Source organism: Amphibalanus amphitrite, unplaced genomic scaffold, assembly GCF_019059575.1.
Source record: "Amphibalanus amphitrite isolate SeventyFive unplaced genomic scaffold, NRLGWU_Aamphi_draft 001011F_arrow, whole genome shotgun sequence".
Lineage (NCBI taxonomy): Eukaryota > Metazoa > Arthropoda > Thecostraca > Balanomorpha > Balanidae > Amphibalanus > Amphibalanus amphitrite.
The window spans coordinates 44860-62127 of NW_024882505.1; the positions used below are offsets into that span (position 1 = coordinate 44860).

The window sequence follows — 17268 nt, forward strand, 5'->3', positions numbered from 1 at the left end:
ACTTCAAGTACATCCCACAAAAGAGCTTATCCTCTTCAAGTTTCAGTCTTGATCCGACTGATTTGTCAAGAGTGCGAAAAGTGAGGCGACAAAAGAGAGCTACAGGTTTTTCAAGATTTAAGTGTTCTTGAATAGCAGGTTATACAACATTGTGCTGTGACATAACCACTGGGCCTTGTGCCCCCTGTGACAGAGCCCCTGCATCAGCTGGTCTGACACGGCTGGGCTCGCAAGTCGCAAAGAACGTCTTGGTGCTCTTAATTATGATTGATGATTGTGCTGTGAAAGAAGGGTACCTACATGGCAAAATACATTTGTATGTAATTTCTTGCCACAGCACCCACCTAGATGTACATTTTTGTTGTCTTTGTGTGAAAAATGAATATATTTTAAGGAAATGAAGGCATTTCTGTTTAAAGCACACATAAATTCATGTGTGATGCTGTCCCGGTAACTCATGTGGAACAGAACAGGCTGCAGACTCAGATCATGCTTGAACAGAGACAATCATCAGTTATCTACATATGCGCATGCTTTGTAAGTTCCCTGCCTTTTCCCCAGTGTTTCATTTTTCAGCCTTTTTGGTGGCAAATCACACCTAATGGGGAAATATTTTTATCCCTAAAATATGAATGACCGACTTTACTTGATCTCTGAAAAGAGTTTCATGTATTCCCAACAGCCAGCTCACTTGTCACTTGACAGTTGATGCACCCACATCCTTTTGTTCCACACCCTGTCAAGATCCTGACATGAAATCCTGGTTTATCAGTTAGCATAAAAATTGGCATTACACCATTTTACAAAAATACTGCAGTTATTTTCTTTCTGTTTTTCTCATCCTAGGATTTTTTTCTTCATCGGCACACCCAACCAATATCCAATTTTAGAGCACTGCTTTTCCCAGATTCTACTTGCTTGTTGTGAAAAGGATCGGACAAGGCAAGGTACTCATGCTCATGGTGCCACCATATGCAATTACTGACAGGTGAATTCGGTGACTAAAATCCTTAACGCTCTATGGATAATTATTCTGCTCTTATGTTCAGTATGTTGATAACAGAAACTCACCGAGGTAACCTGCCCTGTGGCATTTCTTAGTTCAAAAATGTAAGCATTACACTCATCAGTCATGTAACTTGTATTTACATCCATGAACAAACAATGTGCTAAGGAGCTACCCAACCAGGTACAAGCAGTAGTGTCTACAGCGTAGCGCGTACCGCCTCCGCAAGGGCGCCCCTCTATAATGGACATGCGCGAACCCCTTCTCTGCAATGGGCGCGCCGGCGAACGTACGCGAGCGATCACGGGTCGCCACCACCAGCTGGCGACTGACGGCGCAAGGCCATAAAAGTACGACGGCGGGCCCGGCAGCAGCCGGCGCTCGGCAGGCGCTACAGCGCGCGTTGTGGAGGGGGGGGGGGAGGCGTTGGACGCGGCATGGGCGCACAGTCGCGCACCACGACCGACGGCGACATCACCTGCTGCGTCTGGCTCGGCGAGCGCAGCTGGGAGCCGGCTGGAACAGACAGAGCGGCGTCACCCGGCGGAGAGACACGCGGGGGACGGGACAGACACACACGGGCCGACAAACTGGGAGAGATTCGAACGCCCGCACGGCAGCAGGGCAGGGAGCAAACATGCCCGCTATATTCACGTGTCGATTTTCATGACGTCAGTCTTGAGCACAAGCTGACTTCATCCCTACATCCCGTTTTACTTATAATCATAATTGAGGTCCTGGATCGGTACACCGGCTCAGTCACCTGTTGACGGCGGCGCACAACGTGACCTACCCGCCCTTCAGCCGGCCCCAGCAGGGTGAGTAGTGAGTACTAATACCCGCCCCCATGCCAATGCCAAAATCACTAGCACTGAGAGTTTTATGGAAAAGCCCTCCTCAGCGGCCGGTATGAGCTGGCCGTGCGGCGGCCGCGACTGACCTGCGGCCGCTGAAGGTCTGGTGAGTCGGACGGGCACCTCCGGCACTGTCGGCAGGGCGGCCGATTTGAGCGCAGCGCTGTCCAGTCGGACTGACGGCAGCACAGAGACCAGCTGTCCGTGCAGGCAGTACCGGTGGCCCGAGTCGCTGCTGCTGCGGACCCGGCCCGGTACCGGCGCCGGGTGGTGGCCGGCCGCGGCCGGGAGCGGGTCCGCCGTCCGCTCCGCGTCCCCGGCCGCCCCGCCGCCGCTCTCTGGACCGGCCGGAACGGTGACGGTGACCGCGCTGATCTGAAGGCGCACCTCCAGACGCTCCAGGGCCGGCAGCCAGGCCAAAGTCGGAGCGGCGGGCGGCGCCGGCGGAGCGGGGGAGACGGCCGCCGCAGCGGGGGTGTTGGATGACACTGCAGGTAGGTTCCTCTCCGTGGTGTGGCTCCGTGCCGATCGCGAGGTACCTGAGTGTCCGTGCGGCCGGGGCACTTCCACGGCCGGCGAGCGGCGGCCGGAGCGACTAGACGGCCGGTCCTCCGCTGGCGGCGGCGGCGGCGGCGGCGGCTCGGGCGGCTGGGGCAGTGGCGGCGGCGGCAGGGCGGGCCTCCCCGCCTGCAGCAAAACAGGGGGAAGGAGCGGTCAGGTGGGTCTCCCCGTCCGCTGCAGGAGAGGGCAGAGGGGCGTTAGTGGTAGTGGGCAGATGAAACGGAATGTTTATTTCAAAGATACACGCTTTTTCACTAGTACGGCAACTACACTTCTCAGAGGTGAAAATCGCTGATATAATTGGGACGCACTGCCGAAAAAGAAGGAACTTGCAAGTCACAAGCAGCGATGGGGACGACTCATGAAGAACAGTGCATCATGTTAAACAACTTCAAGCTAACTCTGAGCGCTACTCAGTACACACTACTCACCCTGCTGGGGCCGGCTGCAGGGCGGGTATTGGTACTCACTACTCACCCTGCTGGGCCGGCTGTAGGGCGGGTAGGTGACGCTGTGCGCCGCCGTCAACAGGTGACTGAGCTGTCAGAAAGTCACACGTCAATAAACGAGTCCTTTCTACACGCTGCGTCTAAATCACTCTAATGGACGTTACAAAAACACGCCAGGATTCTACGATCCTTGTCCAGTTTCTGCAGCAGCAGCGCGAGTCACTGGCAGCGCTGTTGCTGCCAGACGGCGGCCGTCGGCGCCCGGCGCACGCGCGCCGCGCACCGGTCGGCGTGTCAGCTGGTAGCGGCTGTGCGCTGCCAACCCCGGCGCAGCAGCTGGCGGAACACGACAACCTGGCGGGACGCATGGCCGGGTCAGAGGGGGAGTGGGAGCCGACAGGGTCAGCCACATCACAGTGGATGCCTACCTCACCCCACACTGACAAAGTGCCACCATGCCAGGAAAATGTTTCACCTCAGAACAGCATGAACCTAGAAAGAAAACAGGATTGCATAGCTCCTGTATAGAATAGTCATAGACAAAGCATAGACTCAAATTATTGAGCCATAGCCAAGATTTTACTGAGGGAGGGGCCACAGGTCGCGGCCTAGTGTCGTACCCCCTCCAAAAAAGGAAAACTCGGATTTGGCCCACTATTTTTGGGGGTATGGTACAGCTGTTTTTATTTATCTTTATTTTATTTTATTTTATTTCTCGCCTTTGGGGGAGACCATGACACCCGTGGCCACCCCCTTGGCTACATCCCTACATTGAACGAAGAAGAAAATTGAAGAAGCAGCTTTGACCATAGGCGCAAACATAATATGGAACAGACTACATTTTACGCAGTATGTTATGTAGTCAACATTGCATGCTTTATATAGGCAATCTAATCTTCACCAATCCATTTTGTTAAGCACTTATCTACTTTTCTAGTTTCAATTGATTGGTCAATGCTCGTATACATAATTATCAGCATTCAAATATATGATGCTGAGACATGTTCAATCTCTGACCAACTCCCTGTATACAAAAAAAAAATTGTAGCATTATGCATAGGGTCATAACTTACTGATCACTTTCTGTCAACAGCCTCCAAGCAGCATTGCGATCTTCCTTCCGCAGTGACGGAGACCTCTGTCATGTGCGCATGGTGTGTTGTGTTGTGTTGGCATTCAAGAAATTTCAACAGCTAAGAAGGAAAAACAAAACATTTCTTTAAATACCTGCATGTTTGCTATAATAGCAAGCTAGGATGCAATGAGTAAAAGTAGGTATACAAAAATCCCAATCAATAGGTTCAGAATGGAATAGGTTGTGAGGTGTTACTGTAGTAGGCTGGTTGAAAGGTTTGTATGTTGTAGACATCTGGCATGGGGGTTTTAGGTTGGTATTAAGGGTATTACAAACTTTTTAGGAAAGTCTAAGTAGGTAAGGTTAGGTCAGGAATGTTGGTTATTTTCATTCAAATTTCACACTTGTTCACTTCAATTGTATTCCAAATTGACACAAGTTTTTTAAAAGTTATGGTGAAAATATGTTCCTTTCCTATGTGAATTGTGATGTTAGTATTTGAATTTTACATGCAGGAAGTCAAACATACTTACATTGACTATCATACCACCAACTACAAAATGCCCAATCAGACACAATCAGACACTTTTGTTATTGTATGAGCCGCGTCATATTTGAAAGCAAATATATTTGCTGCCAAATTTCCCCCTTCATTGGCATGAAGTAAATCCTTCATTACGTCACAGATCCGATCTAAATGACGTCACGATGAAATATAAAAGTCGCAATATTTCAAAAAGTATACAATGAAAACGCGTAAAAACTTGCAGAATTCGTCACAATGCCCTAAGTAACATTTCCGAATCCTAAACGGGATTTTTTCGAAGGTGGGATAGTCCCTTTAATGTTCGATCATGAGTTGCTGAAATAGCAGCTCATCTGGACGAACCGTGGCATATATTCAAACAAACGTTCACTAATACCAGCAAATGAGCCATAATACCGAACCGTTTGTGGCCAACGGATGTTGCATACTGATATCGATGTCGTGATCCATACTGTGGGCACGAGGAGCCGATTAAGAGGCATTACGTTACCTGAATGCTGCAATTTCGAACCGGAAGGTCACTTTATGCTATTACAGAGAAGCGGATATGGTCAGCATGGGATGTCCATTAGAAGTCATTTGGGGGTTAAACGTCTGGTGCCATGGGGTCGCTGCACAGGAGACTGCCGGAACTTTGTACGTGGGACCTTCTTCCATTGACCTCTTCTGTACGGCGGATGTATTAAGGTATTCAATGAATGGTGCCTTTGGAAAAATATGTGTTCCTTGATAAAAATATACCCTATTGTAATATTTGCAGTGATCGGTATGCCCAACAGCAGGCAACTTATCAATTGGTTGATACTCTATCAGCCTTAAATTTACCGTGTATTTCTTACACTGGTTTTGTTATATTGAAGAAGCTCATCTCCGTCGCTGCTATTTCTGCCGACTCATCATTTGCGTCGTCTCTGACCACATCTGGTCGTGCGGTGTGGCCGCGGGTCGCTGCTGGGGGCAGGGAGGAGACACGCACCCACGTGCCGCTTGTTAGTCGCCGCTGTGTGCGTGTGTGCGGCCAGCCCCCTCCCCTCCTCTCACAGTGACTGATTGGGTGGGCCACTGACTGTAAACAGCGGCTCCCTGCCGTCACAGCTGCCGGCCACCGCCGCCCCGCTCTGGTCACCGAGGCCCCCCGAAATAACAGCAGTGTGGGAGGGGGGTACTGAGAAACGCAACCGGAAGTGCGGCTGAAGGAAAGGGATGCAGCCGCTTCTACTTGTGATAACCCTATCTTATATGATGTTGCATTGATCTGATGCTAAAACAAAATAATGTTCTTTCTAAGGACAGACTTCTTTTACATATCCAGCCACACTTCATGGTGCATCCATACTTGGATAAACTGGGCTGGATGTCTACAACGCTTGGGCCAAATATTCTCCTGACTGACAGGACGTTTTGATTGGTATACAATTGGCTGCAGCAGCTCCTTACGTTTCCATTCTGAGGTCAATGAATGGTTAAATTCCTATTCACTGCCGAAATGATGCAATTTGCATAGATCAACGCAGCCGAGAACAACACAATTTTGCAAATTTCATACTCCCCAGTCCAGAAATGCAGGAATGCTTTGTTTGTCTTCCGCTGCGATTGAAACTCGACCGCGTTCTTTCGATGAAGCGGAAGTCGGACGGGGCGCGGTCTCAGACAAACCACGAGAGGCTGGTTCATGGTGAAGTGACACCGGGCCGGCGGCTGTCGATACGCTGAGTGAGACGCCTCCGGCAGGCGGGGAGCTTGGTTGGCAGGCCGGGGAGGGTTCTCGACCCGCCCCCGGCCGCCGCTCACATTGCAGACATGAGCCGCATCGATGAGGCGACATGACGGCATATCTGTCCGCCGCTATGGCCATTAACAAACAGTTAGTGGAGCCGTTTGGGCGCGAGCCTCTGGCTGTCGCGCCGTTACCGACGGTGGCTTATCCGGTGCGTCGGCCATCCGTCCGGTGTCGCCGTCGTTTTTGCCCGACGGCGGTCGTCGGCGCGCGCTCCGAATAATTGTCGCGTGTTTTGCCCACGCATTGTGCCGGTATTCAGCACAGAGGGCTGGCTGAGCGTCGGTTCCGACGTGGTGAACCCGCCAGGAGCTAGATCTGCACTGAATTTGAGGTGGCGTGATCTGCGCGCCTGGGGGCCCAAAAAAGATCGGAAAACTGCGCCGGTGAGAAAACACGGCCGCAGTTCGTTACCATTGTTGCGTGAGCCAGAGCGAGGGGAGGTGCTCTCTGTGAGTGTCTGTGACGGCGGCCGAGCGGTGGGCCTGTCTGAACCAGCGGAGCAGTGTGTCTGAGAGTGTCTGCGACTGTGCCTGCGCAGGTATGTTGCGAGTGTTACTGGGATTTGGAGTGCTGGAAAGGGTTCTGCGAAAACGGCGGTGAATAGGTGTCGGATTGTATGTAGTTGTGTGCATGAGTGTCTGTTCCCAGTTCCCATCGATTATTTTTGACGCGCGAATCATAATAGCCATGTGTTCATGGATGATTGCAAGATGTTAATACATACATACATACATACAAACACGAAGCAGAAAAACGGAGGACCAGCCCATCTGTGTGATTTATTGTATGTACTGTTCAGGCCTGGACTCCAAAATTCTACAAGCTCCATTCCATAAAGCTGAGATTTTCCATGCTACCTTGAAAGTTCCATTTTTTACCAGCATTTTCACTCCACGCGTTCTTGTTTTTTAAATATATTTTCTTGTTTTTAACATATTTATACATTCCATAATTTGCCATTTGTCCGCATTTATCAAATGAGCTCGATTCTCGATCCAACAGTTAGCCCTCATTCCCCCTTTGCGAACATGTGCAGACATCGCAGCTCCTTTCGACGGATTGGACACATACTATTAAAACTTCAGGTCTGCGTGTAGCATAACACCCATGTAACGTCTCGGCAGTCTGTATATATTTAGTCTCTGACATGTAAGTTAATGCCATATGGAGCGGATTGCGTGTTACCGGTAGCGTTGTATGACAGGCCGCCAACTCAGGCGAACGGTTTGAACGTGCAAACATGTCCATCTGCTTCTTTTCTACCCCAAAAAGCGACGTGAATCACAACGTGACGTGTTCAATTTTGATTCTCAAGTAACCAGGGTAGCTTGCGGAGCATTCTGCTGACATGGCGTGACTTGGTTTCTGCTCCTTTCCAGTGGGATGCCAGTGGTCGAGGCCTTCTGGCGTCCTCTCATCAGCGCGCGGTCACTCAGCTTACCAGGTCAGTGGCCTGGCTTCTGGCCGTCCGGCCTCAGCCCCACAGCCAGTCATCGCCGCTCATTGTCGTAATACACCCCATAGTCGCCTGCCAGCATCACAGCTAATGCGTCATTCACGACATAATGTAACATAACACCCACCTTTTACGGAGCGCTGCCGGGCGCTCGGCGGTGCCGTCGGGCTCGGTGCATCTCGCCATATCGCTGGCGAGGCGTCTGAGGGCATCATGTCGTGTTGGGTTTCCAGACAGACCAGCGAGTGACGCTTGGACCGGTACCGGTACGGTCTGGTTCGGTCCTTGTGTGGTCCGATTGGGCCCTGGGCTCTTTTCTAGTCCCCGTTTTGCAGTAGCGGCGAAACACCTTCAATTAAGGGGGGCACTGCCGTTGCCGACTTTTGGTCCCATTCTTTCCATGCAACGCCCATATGGGCTAATGTTAAAATGCCAAAATCAAAGGGGGGCACGGTGCCCCGGTGCCCTCCCCGTTCCGCCGCCTATGCCGCTTTGGTGCACTAAGCTCGGCAGCAGAGCAGAAAATAAACATTACCAAGCGACGTGAATCTACCCAGCTGTTGCCATAGTGCAGCTTCTCGGGCTGTGTGCTTCAGTTTGGGTAAGATTAAAAGGGTGCGGTCACTGTGAGTCGCTGGCGGACGCATTGCATCAGGAAGGGACGGGCCATTTTGGAGCTACAGTGTGATTTTGCATAAACGTACGTAGATTTTCGGAGCTTTGTGGAGAAGTGGGCCACGAATGATAAGTTTTGACGAACGTTACACGCTGTTACTGTTCTTTGGGGCTGATAGTCATCCCACTTATTTGAGTTAATTATATTTCATATTTTCGTATGCTCAATTTTTTCATATTTATTTCATGTTTTTAGGTTTCGTATTTACTATGATATAAAAAACTAATTTCATATTTCATATTTCCCATAAATCATAACATTACTCTATGCCCTTTCCTCTGTTTTCATCTTTTTTATCATCCGCTAGCGTATTGCTGCGTTATCTTCGCGCACAAATCTTAGCACGAATATTGGTAGTGTCCGTTTGCATCTAGCCTCGTTTACACGACGTTTCGCGTCGCCTCCGATGCGCTGACGAGCCTGTCAATCTTCGGCTGATAGCCAGCGCCCCGCTGGGTCTGCGAGCGAACCCTAGCGTCCCGGGGGGTCACCCTGGCCGGAATATACGAGACAGTTCGTCAGCGCCACACACGCCGCCGGCACTCTGACCATAACGACACTCCTCCGCGACCGTTACCCATCCGCGGTTTATAAACAACGGCGCAAAGGAGCGACCGCAATGAAGCGCCCATTACACACATTTCTGGGTCATGTGTGTAATTTGGAAGGAGCTGACCACATTATCTGTACCATCGCGTAGAGTCGTAACGGCCAGTGCACAATTGCTCGTTCTATTGCGCTATCTCTATATTCGCCCCGCTTTGGTTTTGAGCGGAGCGAGTCTTTACGCTGCTGTTTGCAGCCACTGCACTGCTGATCTTAGGCGCGATCGGTGGGTAAGTGTGTCAAGGATCGCTACGGTTACGGCTACACGGTATGATAATAGTCAGCTGTTCAGGGATTTTATGCATCACTTTAGTACACGTCTGACCTCCATGAGTTGCTGTGTCTTAGTGCATTGTGTAATAGATTGGAATTAGGAAGACCCCCGCTGGAAATCGGGGTGACCAAAATGAACGTGACCCAGTGTTTAACATAAAAAGTATTGCATAAGACTGCAAGATAGATGTGACGTTTACAACGTTAGTAAACGTTAGAGGAAATGTGCTTTCCTCGAAGGGTTCATTTTGCCGCCGCTGGGGTGCATTAGGTTTCGAGAGGGAGGTATGGCTCCAATTTGGTTGCATTGCACTACATCAAGCTCACAACTAGGTATAAGTATCAAAACCACTTGCATTGAATCAATCTGCTTGATGTCCGACCATCAAAGGTGGAGATGTTCGAAGACCATATGAAATGGATAGGCATTGTAAGTGACGATCAATGTTACCTTGACGTTAAACTTGCCTTCCCTTATGTGAACTGGCTACCGTTTTAGGGTAACGGTCCTTTGGGATGTAAAATATTTAAGAGCGGACTAAGTTGCTAGCAGCTTTGTGTGTACTGTGTGCTGCATGAAGGACGTAATGAAACAGTCGCAATTTGAACAAAAAACATGATAGTTTTCACTCTAATGTGCAGGCCTGAACTTATTTGCCATGCAAATCAGGATCAGGAGCAGCACAAAATATATGAAGTCACAGTGCGCGAAAAATTGCAGACCAGCTGGCTTTGCTGTGGTCCTACTCCTTAACCCGCCTTAGAGGTGGCAAGGGTGGCGCCGTCCCACGTCCCAGTCAAGTGATTGCTGGTCGACTCAAAATAGCTGACAGCCAGACGAAGTCAGACAACCGTCACAGGCAGGCGTCCAGACGCCAGGCAAACCGCCAACCGGTCCCTCTCTCCTCCAGTCGGCTGTCGGGCTTAGTCAAACAATTTACATTGCCATGATTATTTTCCCCACCCACGACTGCCTAATATGGGTCCCGATCCTTCCTTTCCGCCCATCCCTGATGAGTTCGCTGGTCAGTCTTCCGCCCGTTCAAATCCACCGAGTGAAGAGATGATGTCACCCAGGGTCAATAAGAAATGAGCAGCTCACTCAGCTTCTACCAACGGACGCCACTGAGTGTTGTCTCAACTCAACTCTGCTGAACTCAACTCATTGTGAGTGCACCGTCGGCCGCTGGATGCGAGTGCATGGTGCACTGAGCAAGACCCATCTGCTGTTCTGCCGCGCTCTGTCAGGCATGAGGGGGAGGTAGAGTGGAGAGGAGCGGGAGCGATGAGGCGTCGGGTAGTCGTCCGCTCCGTTTCGTTCATTGGTTGCGGGCAAGGCTGGCTGTGTCAAACCGGCCCTGCAGCAATCGAATACGCCTGGCGAGAGAGAGAGAGAGAGAGAGAGAGAGAGAGAGAGAGAGAGAGAGAGAGAGAGAGAGAGAGAGAGAGAGAGAGAGAGAGAGAGAGAGAGAGAGAGAGAAAGAGAGAGAGAGAGAGCCGAGAGAGAGAGACATTCTCCTCCTCTCTCCTTCTCTGTCGTGTTTTATTCTTCTTTTGTCCTCTCTTTCCTGCTCAACCCTCTCTTACTCTTCCTTTTCTACACTTCTCTAATTTGTTCTGCGGCTTTCTCCTCTTCTGCGATCCACTCCAGTCCACCTGTCTCTCTCCTCTCTTCTCATGTGCTCTTCACTCTACTACCAGCATGCCGTGATTGGGGAGCAGCTACTAACAAAACGGCTTCTGTTCGCTGATTTCACTACGATCATTCATGAGGCGTCATGACCAAGCATCACTTCACAACAGCACCACCTGTGCTCATCGACTCAATCACCATTGGTGCCGGCGTGACCTGAATGACGTCACAACCGTCCTTCAGACAATTGATGGCTCCCGGTCAAATATGTCAGCTATTTTATGGTTCTGGTTTTGATTGTTTTCTTATGTCGAGCAATAAATGTCTATTGTTTATGCTTGATATCAGGGGTTGCTTTGATAGTTCAACTGTGCCTAGTGTGCATTTAAATAAAAGAAAAATAACTTCGCCATTTTTTTATGCTCCGAAATTCCACTTAAGCATTCAAAATACCTGCTTGTTAAACAAACAACATTTTATTTTACAGTCCTCTAACAGTAAATCGAGTCTATCGAGCTCACCTGACGTAGGAAGTGGGCGAGCACAATGGAGGTGTTCAAATGTTTCTACCGGTGCTGATGCATGCAAATTTGTGCCGGTCGTGAAGGGCTTGGTCCCTATCGAGGGCCGTCTATTCCAATGGACCTTGCCAGTTTTCAAATACTAGCCACGAGCCAAGAGCTGGCATGAAAGTGATATTCAATGTTGTCCACTGACTGGTATGTATGTAAATGAGCATGTTTTGCCATTAGACGGCTGCTTCAGAAGTCACACTGTAGGTATTCAATGGTGGGCTGGCATTCGTTGATATTCTGCATGATTGTAAAAGTATGTACATATACACTTTACACACTATAGGCTACGTTGCCACTTGTGTCATATTCTATGAATGGCTATATGCAGTTTCATCGGCATTTTTTGGAATCCTTCGATGCATTCGTTTTTAGCGATCCTATTGGTTTCGCAAACCATCTTTGCATTAATCTAACTAAATATGCCTACAATATGATTTATTAGTACTGTACCCAGATCAATGATTTAGTAATCTATACATTGGATAAGTTAACAAACTTTCTCAAACCTGAGTCCATTTAAGCGAAAAATAAACGCAGACAATAGCGACACATTCAATGAATGGCTAACCAATGCAAGATCAAGCGTTGACTCATCCATGTTCCTCCCGTTCTGCTTTGTGTTGTGTATTCATGAGTTCTGCACGGCGAGTTTGTATTGTACCCACAGCGGATGGGGCTGTCACGCTCCTCCAGCGCCGATACATGGCCTTTCGGAGCCTGTAAAGGCTGCAGCCCACTCGTGTGGCATTTGTTGTAAGTCAAACGCCACTGAGGCTCGCTCGGCACGCCTATATTTTATTGTCCCATACCGCGTTTTCTGGAACGCCAGTGCGGCCGGCGCCGAGCCAGGCCGTCCCGCTATGGTGTCTCACCCTTTTCGATAGCTGTGTTTGTCGACATATCCGTCGGACAAATGCTCGTTGTCAACATAGCTGAGGTGACAAGCGACGCCGGCGTGGCTTTGATCTCCCAAACGGTCGGCGGTGGCCGGGCGAGACCGGACTGTGAGCGAACGACGAGCAGAGCGGCCTGTCCAAGCCTGGTAGTATGCAGTATCCAGCAGGACTGTATGTCGCTCATATTTATCAAGAAGAAAATAAACAAATAAATAGAATAAATTTATCCGGATTATCGCTGGCAGAATCCCCGCAGACCTCCGTGTCGGTTGTAGTACCGCAGAATGTTATAGCAACCATCGGACACCAAGTAGCTTCCCAGGGCTGATGCATGATATTATGCCGGTGGCGGTGGCAGTGAGACGGTCATGCCAGTAAGCTCAGACGGTCACTACCGTCTTGTCCGTCTCTGCGGGGCGTTGAAGGCCCCGTACAGTGCCGTGACACATAGCAAGGCCGCCGGTTGACCTCCCCTGGCATCTGGGACGCTACTGCCGCTCCCACCAACCTCGCCGCTGCTCAGCGACACACGAATACCCGTCAGTGGCGACAGAAGCTGCTGCAGCTTGTCAAAGCTCCCCAGCCCGTAAGAGCTTCACAGCTCAACGGAGTATCATGTTCCTTCGAGGGTGCGCAGTTCGCTGAAAGCTCGTATCCCGCTGAAACTCCTTACCATCACAACTCCGTAGCTCGTAGGACCTTCCTAGCTCAACGGAGCCTTGCATCGCTCCACAACTCACCCGCAGCTCGGCTGTGTGCAGCTCAGAGCTGGCGGCTCAGGCCAGAGCGGTGTAATCAGACAGCACTAACCGCCGGCACTGATAGCGTGCTAACAGGACGTGCCGCGCTGCCGTCATCTGTATAAACTGAACGGAACGGCCAGCTTGATTTACCTCGTGTCGTACATGCTGCAAACGTTGGAATGAACATTTGACTGTGATGAATGATGGCCTAAAATGTTAAAAATCATTGTACTTTTCTGTCAATATTTTGTTGCATTTCAAGGCTCTCTACATTGTAATATATCATATTTTTTTCATATCATGTGACTCTTTTATTACTTTCGATATATTGCTTATATATTTTTTCACAAAGGTACATACGAGAGCGTGCCGCAGCATCTCGTCCCCCGATTACTCGAACTGACATGGTGTAAAACTACTGCTCGTCGTTTGCTCAATACAAGTCCGGCATTAGGAAACTAGTGCAACCAGGGATTTACGAAAGTGAAAACCTGTCCTTGGGGATTTGTGTGGGATGTTTGGGAGTGAGACATTCGGTCTTACGAGGGAGCTGTTTGAAAAAATACTGGTCTACCTTAGACCACTGCTTTTACAGTTTTCCTCAATAGCAATCAGGGGACGAATGTAGCGGCAAGCGCGTTTACGACGGCTTAACTCAACCACATGACTGAGACGGTGAATAAGACGGCGGCATACACCCGAACAGAAAGGAGATCAGTGGGATAGTGCGGGGCGCTCGAGACCAGGCGGAGAGAGAGACGCAGGGGGCGGCTAGCTCTCCACTTCACTCCACTCCACTCCGCTGAGAGCGTTAGAGCCGAGCTGTGTGTGGACCGGCCACTCTGCGTCGCCCGCGCCGCCGCGCCGCCGCCGCCGGCCGCCGCCCGATCTCACTCGCTGTCTGGCGGCGAGCTGGGCCGGGCGCACGTCGGACTGTGTGACCCCACCGGCCGGTGCTAGTGGCGGACCGCATCCCGGCATCGCGGTCTCTGAGGACATACTGCACCGCAGAGGTGCGACTTCAGTCCAGGACCGGGTCAGACCACGGACTGACCAGAGAGAGCCGAGAGGTGGTGACCCTGCCGTGCAACAGGAAGTGATTTAGGCGGAAGATTGTGTGTGGATTTTTGGTGGTAGCAGTTGTGGTGTAATTGTGAGCGTTTGACAGTTCGCTGCGGTCGCGTGTGTCATTTGCGGTCTCGTGAACCGGCGGACCTGGTCGTTGAAAAGCTGGACGCTGTTGTTGACGCGGTCTGCGTGCGTTGACCTCCGTTCGGACACGTTCCTCACAATGCCGGCTGGGGTGCCGTTTTCCGCCGCCAAACCGCCGCTGCCAGGAACTCGACCTGGGTCACGGCAGGACAGCGTCTACTCAGGTGAGGTCACGGTTCGGGAATGACCTCTCGGAGGTCACGGTCTGTCTGCGACCTCTCGAACATAACTAACGGCTTAGGTACTATTTAGGACGCGCAATATCAGTTCACAACAGTTGTCTCTCTTTCTGTCTAGCCTGTCTGTCTCTCTCGTCTTCGTATCTCCCCTCCCCCCCCCCCCTCTCTCTCTCTCTCTCTCTCTCTCTCTCTCGCTCATTCTCACCTGACCCGAAAATAAGCAAGAAGTAGGCGGAGACGACGCGGACCGATTCGATGAAAAGTCGCCGTCGTGCTTAGCGTGATTGCGGCTGCTCACGATTCCCATCTGATCGCCTCACGCATCGGCTCGTCGGCCTGGTTCTGTCCGTTGTCGGATATGGTTTTTAATGCGGTCACGGTGGCAACTCTCGCTGCCTGACGCGCGGATGGGCGGGCGAGATAGTCTGCCGGGTACACCGTTCAGTGTCATGGTCATCGGAAACGTCGGATCGTAGACCTAGCCTTAGAGCTCAACTCAGCGCTAGTGGGTCGCTATTGTCATCAGTAACGTCCATCAGCAATCGACGTCAGCTGTCCTATCGGCGCCGTCACCCGGCGGGCGCCAGCCGCTGATGGTCCGTCCGTCCTATTTTGGCGAGCAGCTATCGCTGACCACACGTGGCCATATGGTCGGCACTGCGGCCGGGTGTTAGCTGTTGACACGGAGCCTAGTATCAGCCGGTGGCCACGCTGTCGCCGTCGATATATTACCATGCAATATGTATGAGCCTGCTGCTAACCGGGAAACGATAGCAGAGGAAGGTCGCGTGGGATTGGAAACTACGGAGTCGTGTGTCGCGATAGAACCGGTCCTATAGCTGCAGGGCAGTTGGGAGATGTATTTTATGTTTAAACAAGGGAGCATAGACCACTATATTATCATTTTGGGTATTCCCAAGCTGTCCCTTCACCTAACACTATCTCTTTCCATCAGATGGCGACCCCTTGCCCTTACAGTGCGCTTCCCTGTCGGCTGGAGCTGATTCATACCACTGCCCTACCTGGTACTGCAGAGCGCTCCGGTATATTGTTACCGTACCGCCCCTGAGCCTGGCGGCCGTGCCTGCCGGTCCCAGGGAACAGTGGGTGTCACGTGCTGGGTGAACTGAGACGGTGGTTTTGTTAGGATCCGTGACGTCCGTGACGGAGGGACGTGATATCGTTACGTGACGGTCCGACGTGATGTGACGGCATGTCAATGACGGCCGTTACTCAAGCGTCAGCATCACGTCACGCACGGTGTGCAGACTGGAATGGTAAACGGACTTCTATGAGACATCCTGTGTTCAAAGCTGAGCGGTAGCGAAGCGACAACGAAATGAAAGGCTAATGCTGTTTCAGCGTCGAAACAGGATGGATCTTGGCCCGACAAGAATGGCTGCCGGCTCGAACGAAATGGGTCCTGGTCCTTTCTGGGGTCTGGTGGACGGCTCCTGGTCAATATATGGGCCAGGTGGTTTCAAAACTAACCGGCGCTGGCGCGGCGGTCTTATACGGTCAAGAACACTGCATGGTGGGCACTGACAGAGAATGACCATGGTAGGACCAACTGAAGCTGAGACATCGGGCTGAGACACCGTGATAGGACAGGAGTGGCGAATCCTATATGGTCCTATAGGTCAGAGAACGGGCGAAAGGGCGGATCAAAGTGAGAGATCTGGACAGAGTTGTGTCTAAAATTGGTGAGCCATGTAAGGTCATGATTAGTTACAAAACGAACACCCTTTTGTGGAGCTTGCTTCACTAATGAATGATACCACCATTGTCTAAAATGAACAGGCTGGCTTAACGGACACACAGTTGCGCAGCGCTCTATATTAGGTCCCTGTTCAGACCAGTCCAGAAATAAATCTACCAGTACTGCAGTGATGCATCGGCGCACGTTGCATGGCGGTCACGTATATCGGGGGCCGTGGGGTCGAGGAGGCACGTGTCAGTCTCGACAGCCACGAGAGCCGACACGTGTCATAGGCCGGACAGCCACGAGGGCCAGCACGTGTCGATGTCGAACCGTGGCCAGGAACGTGATTGTGCGCAGAGCCTTCACAATAGCTCCATATCGACAGCGAGTGACCAAGCGCAGTTTTCCAAAACTGGCGCTGGACAGAACATGGACTTGTCAGCTACGACAACTACCGCATAGGAGATTTGCAGGAAGGATCAATGTCATAGACATGTCTCTTATTCATTGAGGCTTATCGAACAAAAAGGCAGTCGTGGATGTCGCGGTGTGCTAGGTTTGGTTACCGGGCGGGCGGCGGTGGATGAGGTTCGGTAGGCGGGGGCGGGCAGGGCAGCAGGCAGTGGGTGGCGCCGAAACGTGACCGGCATGTGGACACATCGCCCCACCAGCTATGGAAGTGGTCACCGTGTTGACTCATTCTGCGTTACAAGACGGAGAATGACGTCATTACTGTTAGAGTCAATCCGAAGTCTATATTGGGTTGGCTTTTAGTGGGTATGCTCGGTTTTCATGCCTGTCCAATGGACGACAAAAATTATCGAATGAATTCCACTCTTTTATTGGGGAGTCGTACCTTCTCTCGAAAAGTAACGCATTCAAATTGAATTTCTAACATGCAATATAACCCTGGTACATGAACCTCCGGCCAATTGTGATGAACCACCGCAAATTTACATCACACTTTTAGCTGCGGACGGGACCCATATTTGATTGCTTTTGCTATTATTTGCCTTTATGGTTATATGACAGGCTCTGTCGCGTC

The 17268-nt window shown here is 51.0% G+C and overlaps 2 protein-coding genes across 8 annotated transcripts in view; one reads left to right on the forward strand and one right to left on the reverse strand.

The window, feature by feature from the left end:
* Positions 1-17268, forward strand: part of LOC122369144 (protein TANC2-like) — a 143340-nt gene that overhangs the window by 27141 nt on the left and 98931 nt on the right. For 6 of the 7 annotated variants that reach the window (XM_043343608.1, XM_043343614.1, XM_043343615.1 and 3 more), the window contains one exon: positions 7652-7716. In XM_043343608.1, coding sequence (XP_043199543.1) covers positions 7656-7716 — 61 coding nt within the window. In that variant the 5' untranslated portion in view covers positions 7652-7655. Of the gene's footprint in view, positions 1-6791; positions 6811-7651; positions 7717-17268 lie in introns of those variants that run through there. The other variant, XM_043343609.1, reaches the window with a different exon arrangement.
* Positions 1123-3605, reverse strand: LOC122369143 (vegetative cell wall protein gp1-like). Its single transcript, XM_043343605.1, has 4 exons — positions 3590-3605; positions 3094-3224; positions 1947-2547; positions 1123-1522 (listed from the first exon to the last, which is right to left on the reverse strand). The coding sequence occupies exons 1-4, from the start codon at positions 3603-3605 to the stop codon at positions 1398-1400; spliced, it is 873 nt and encodes a 290-aa protein (XP_043199540.1). The 3' UTR covers positions 1123-1397.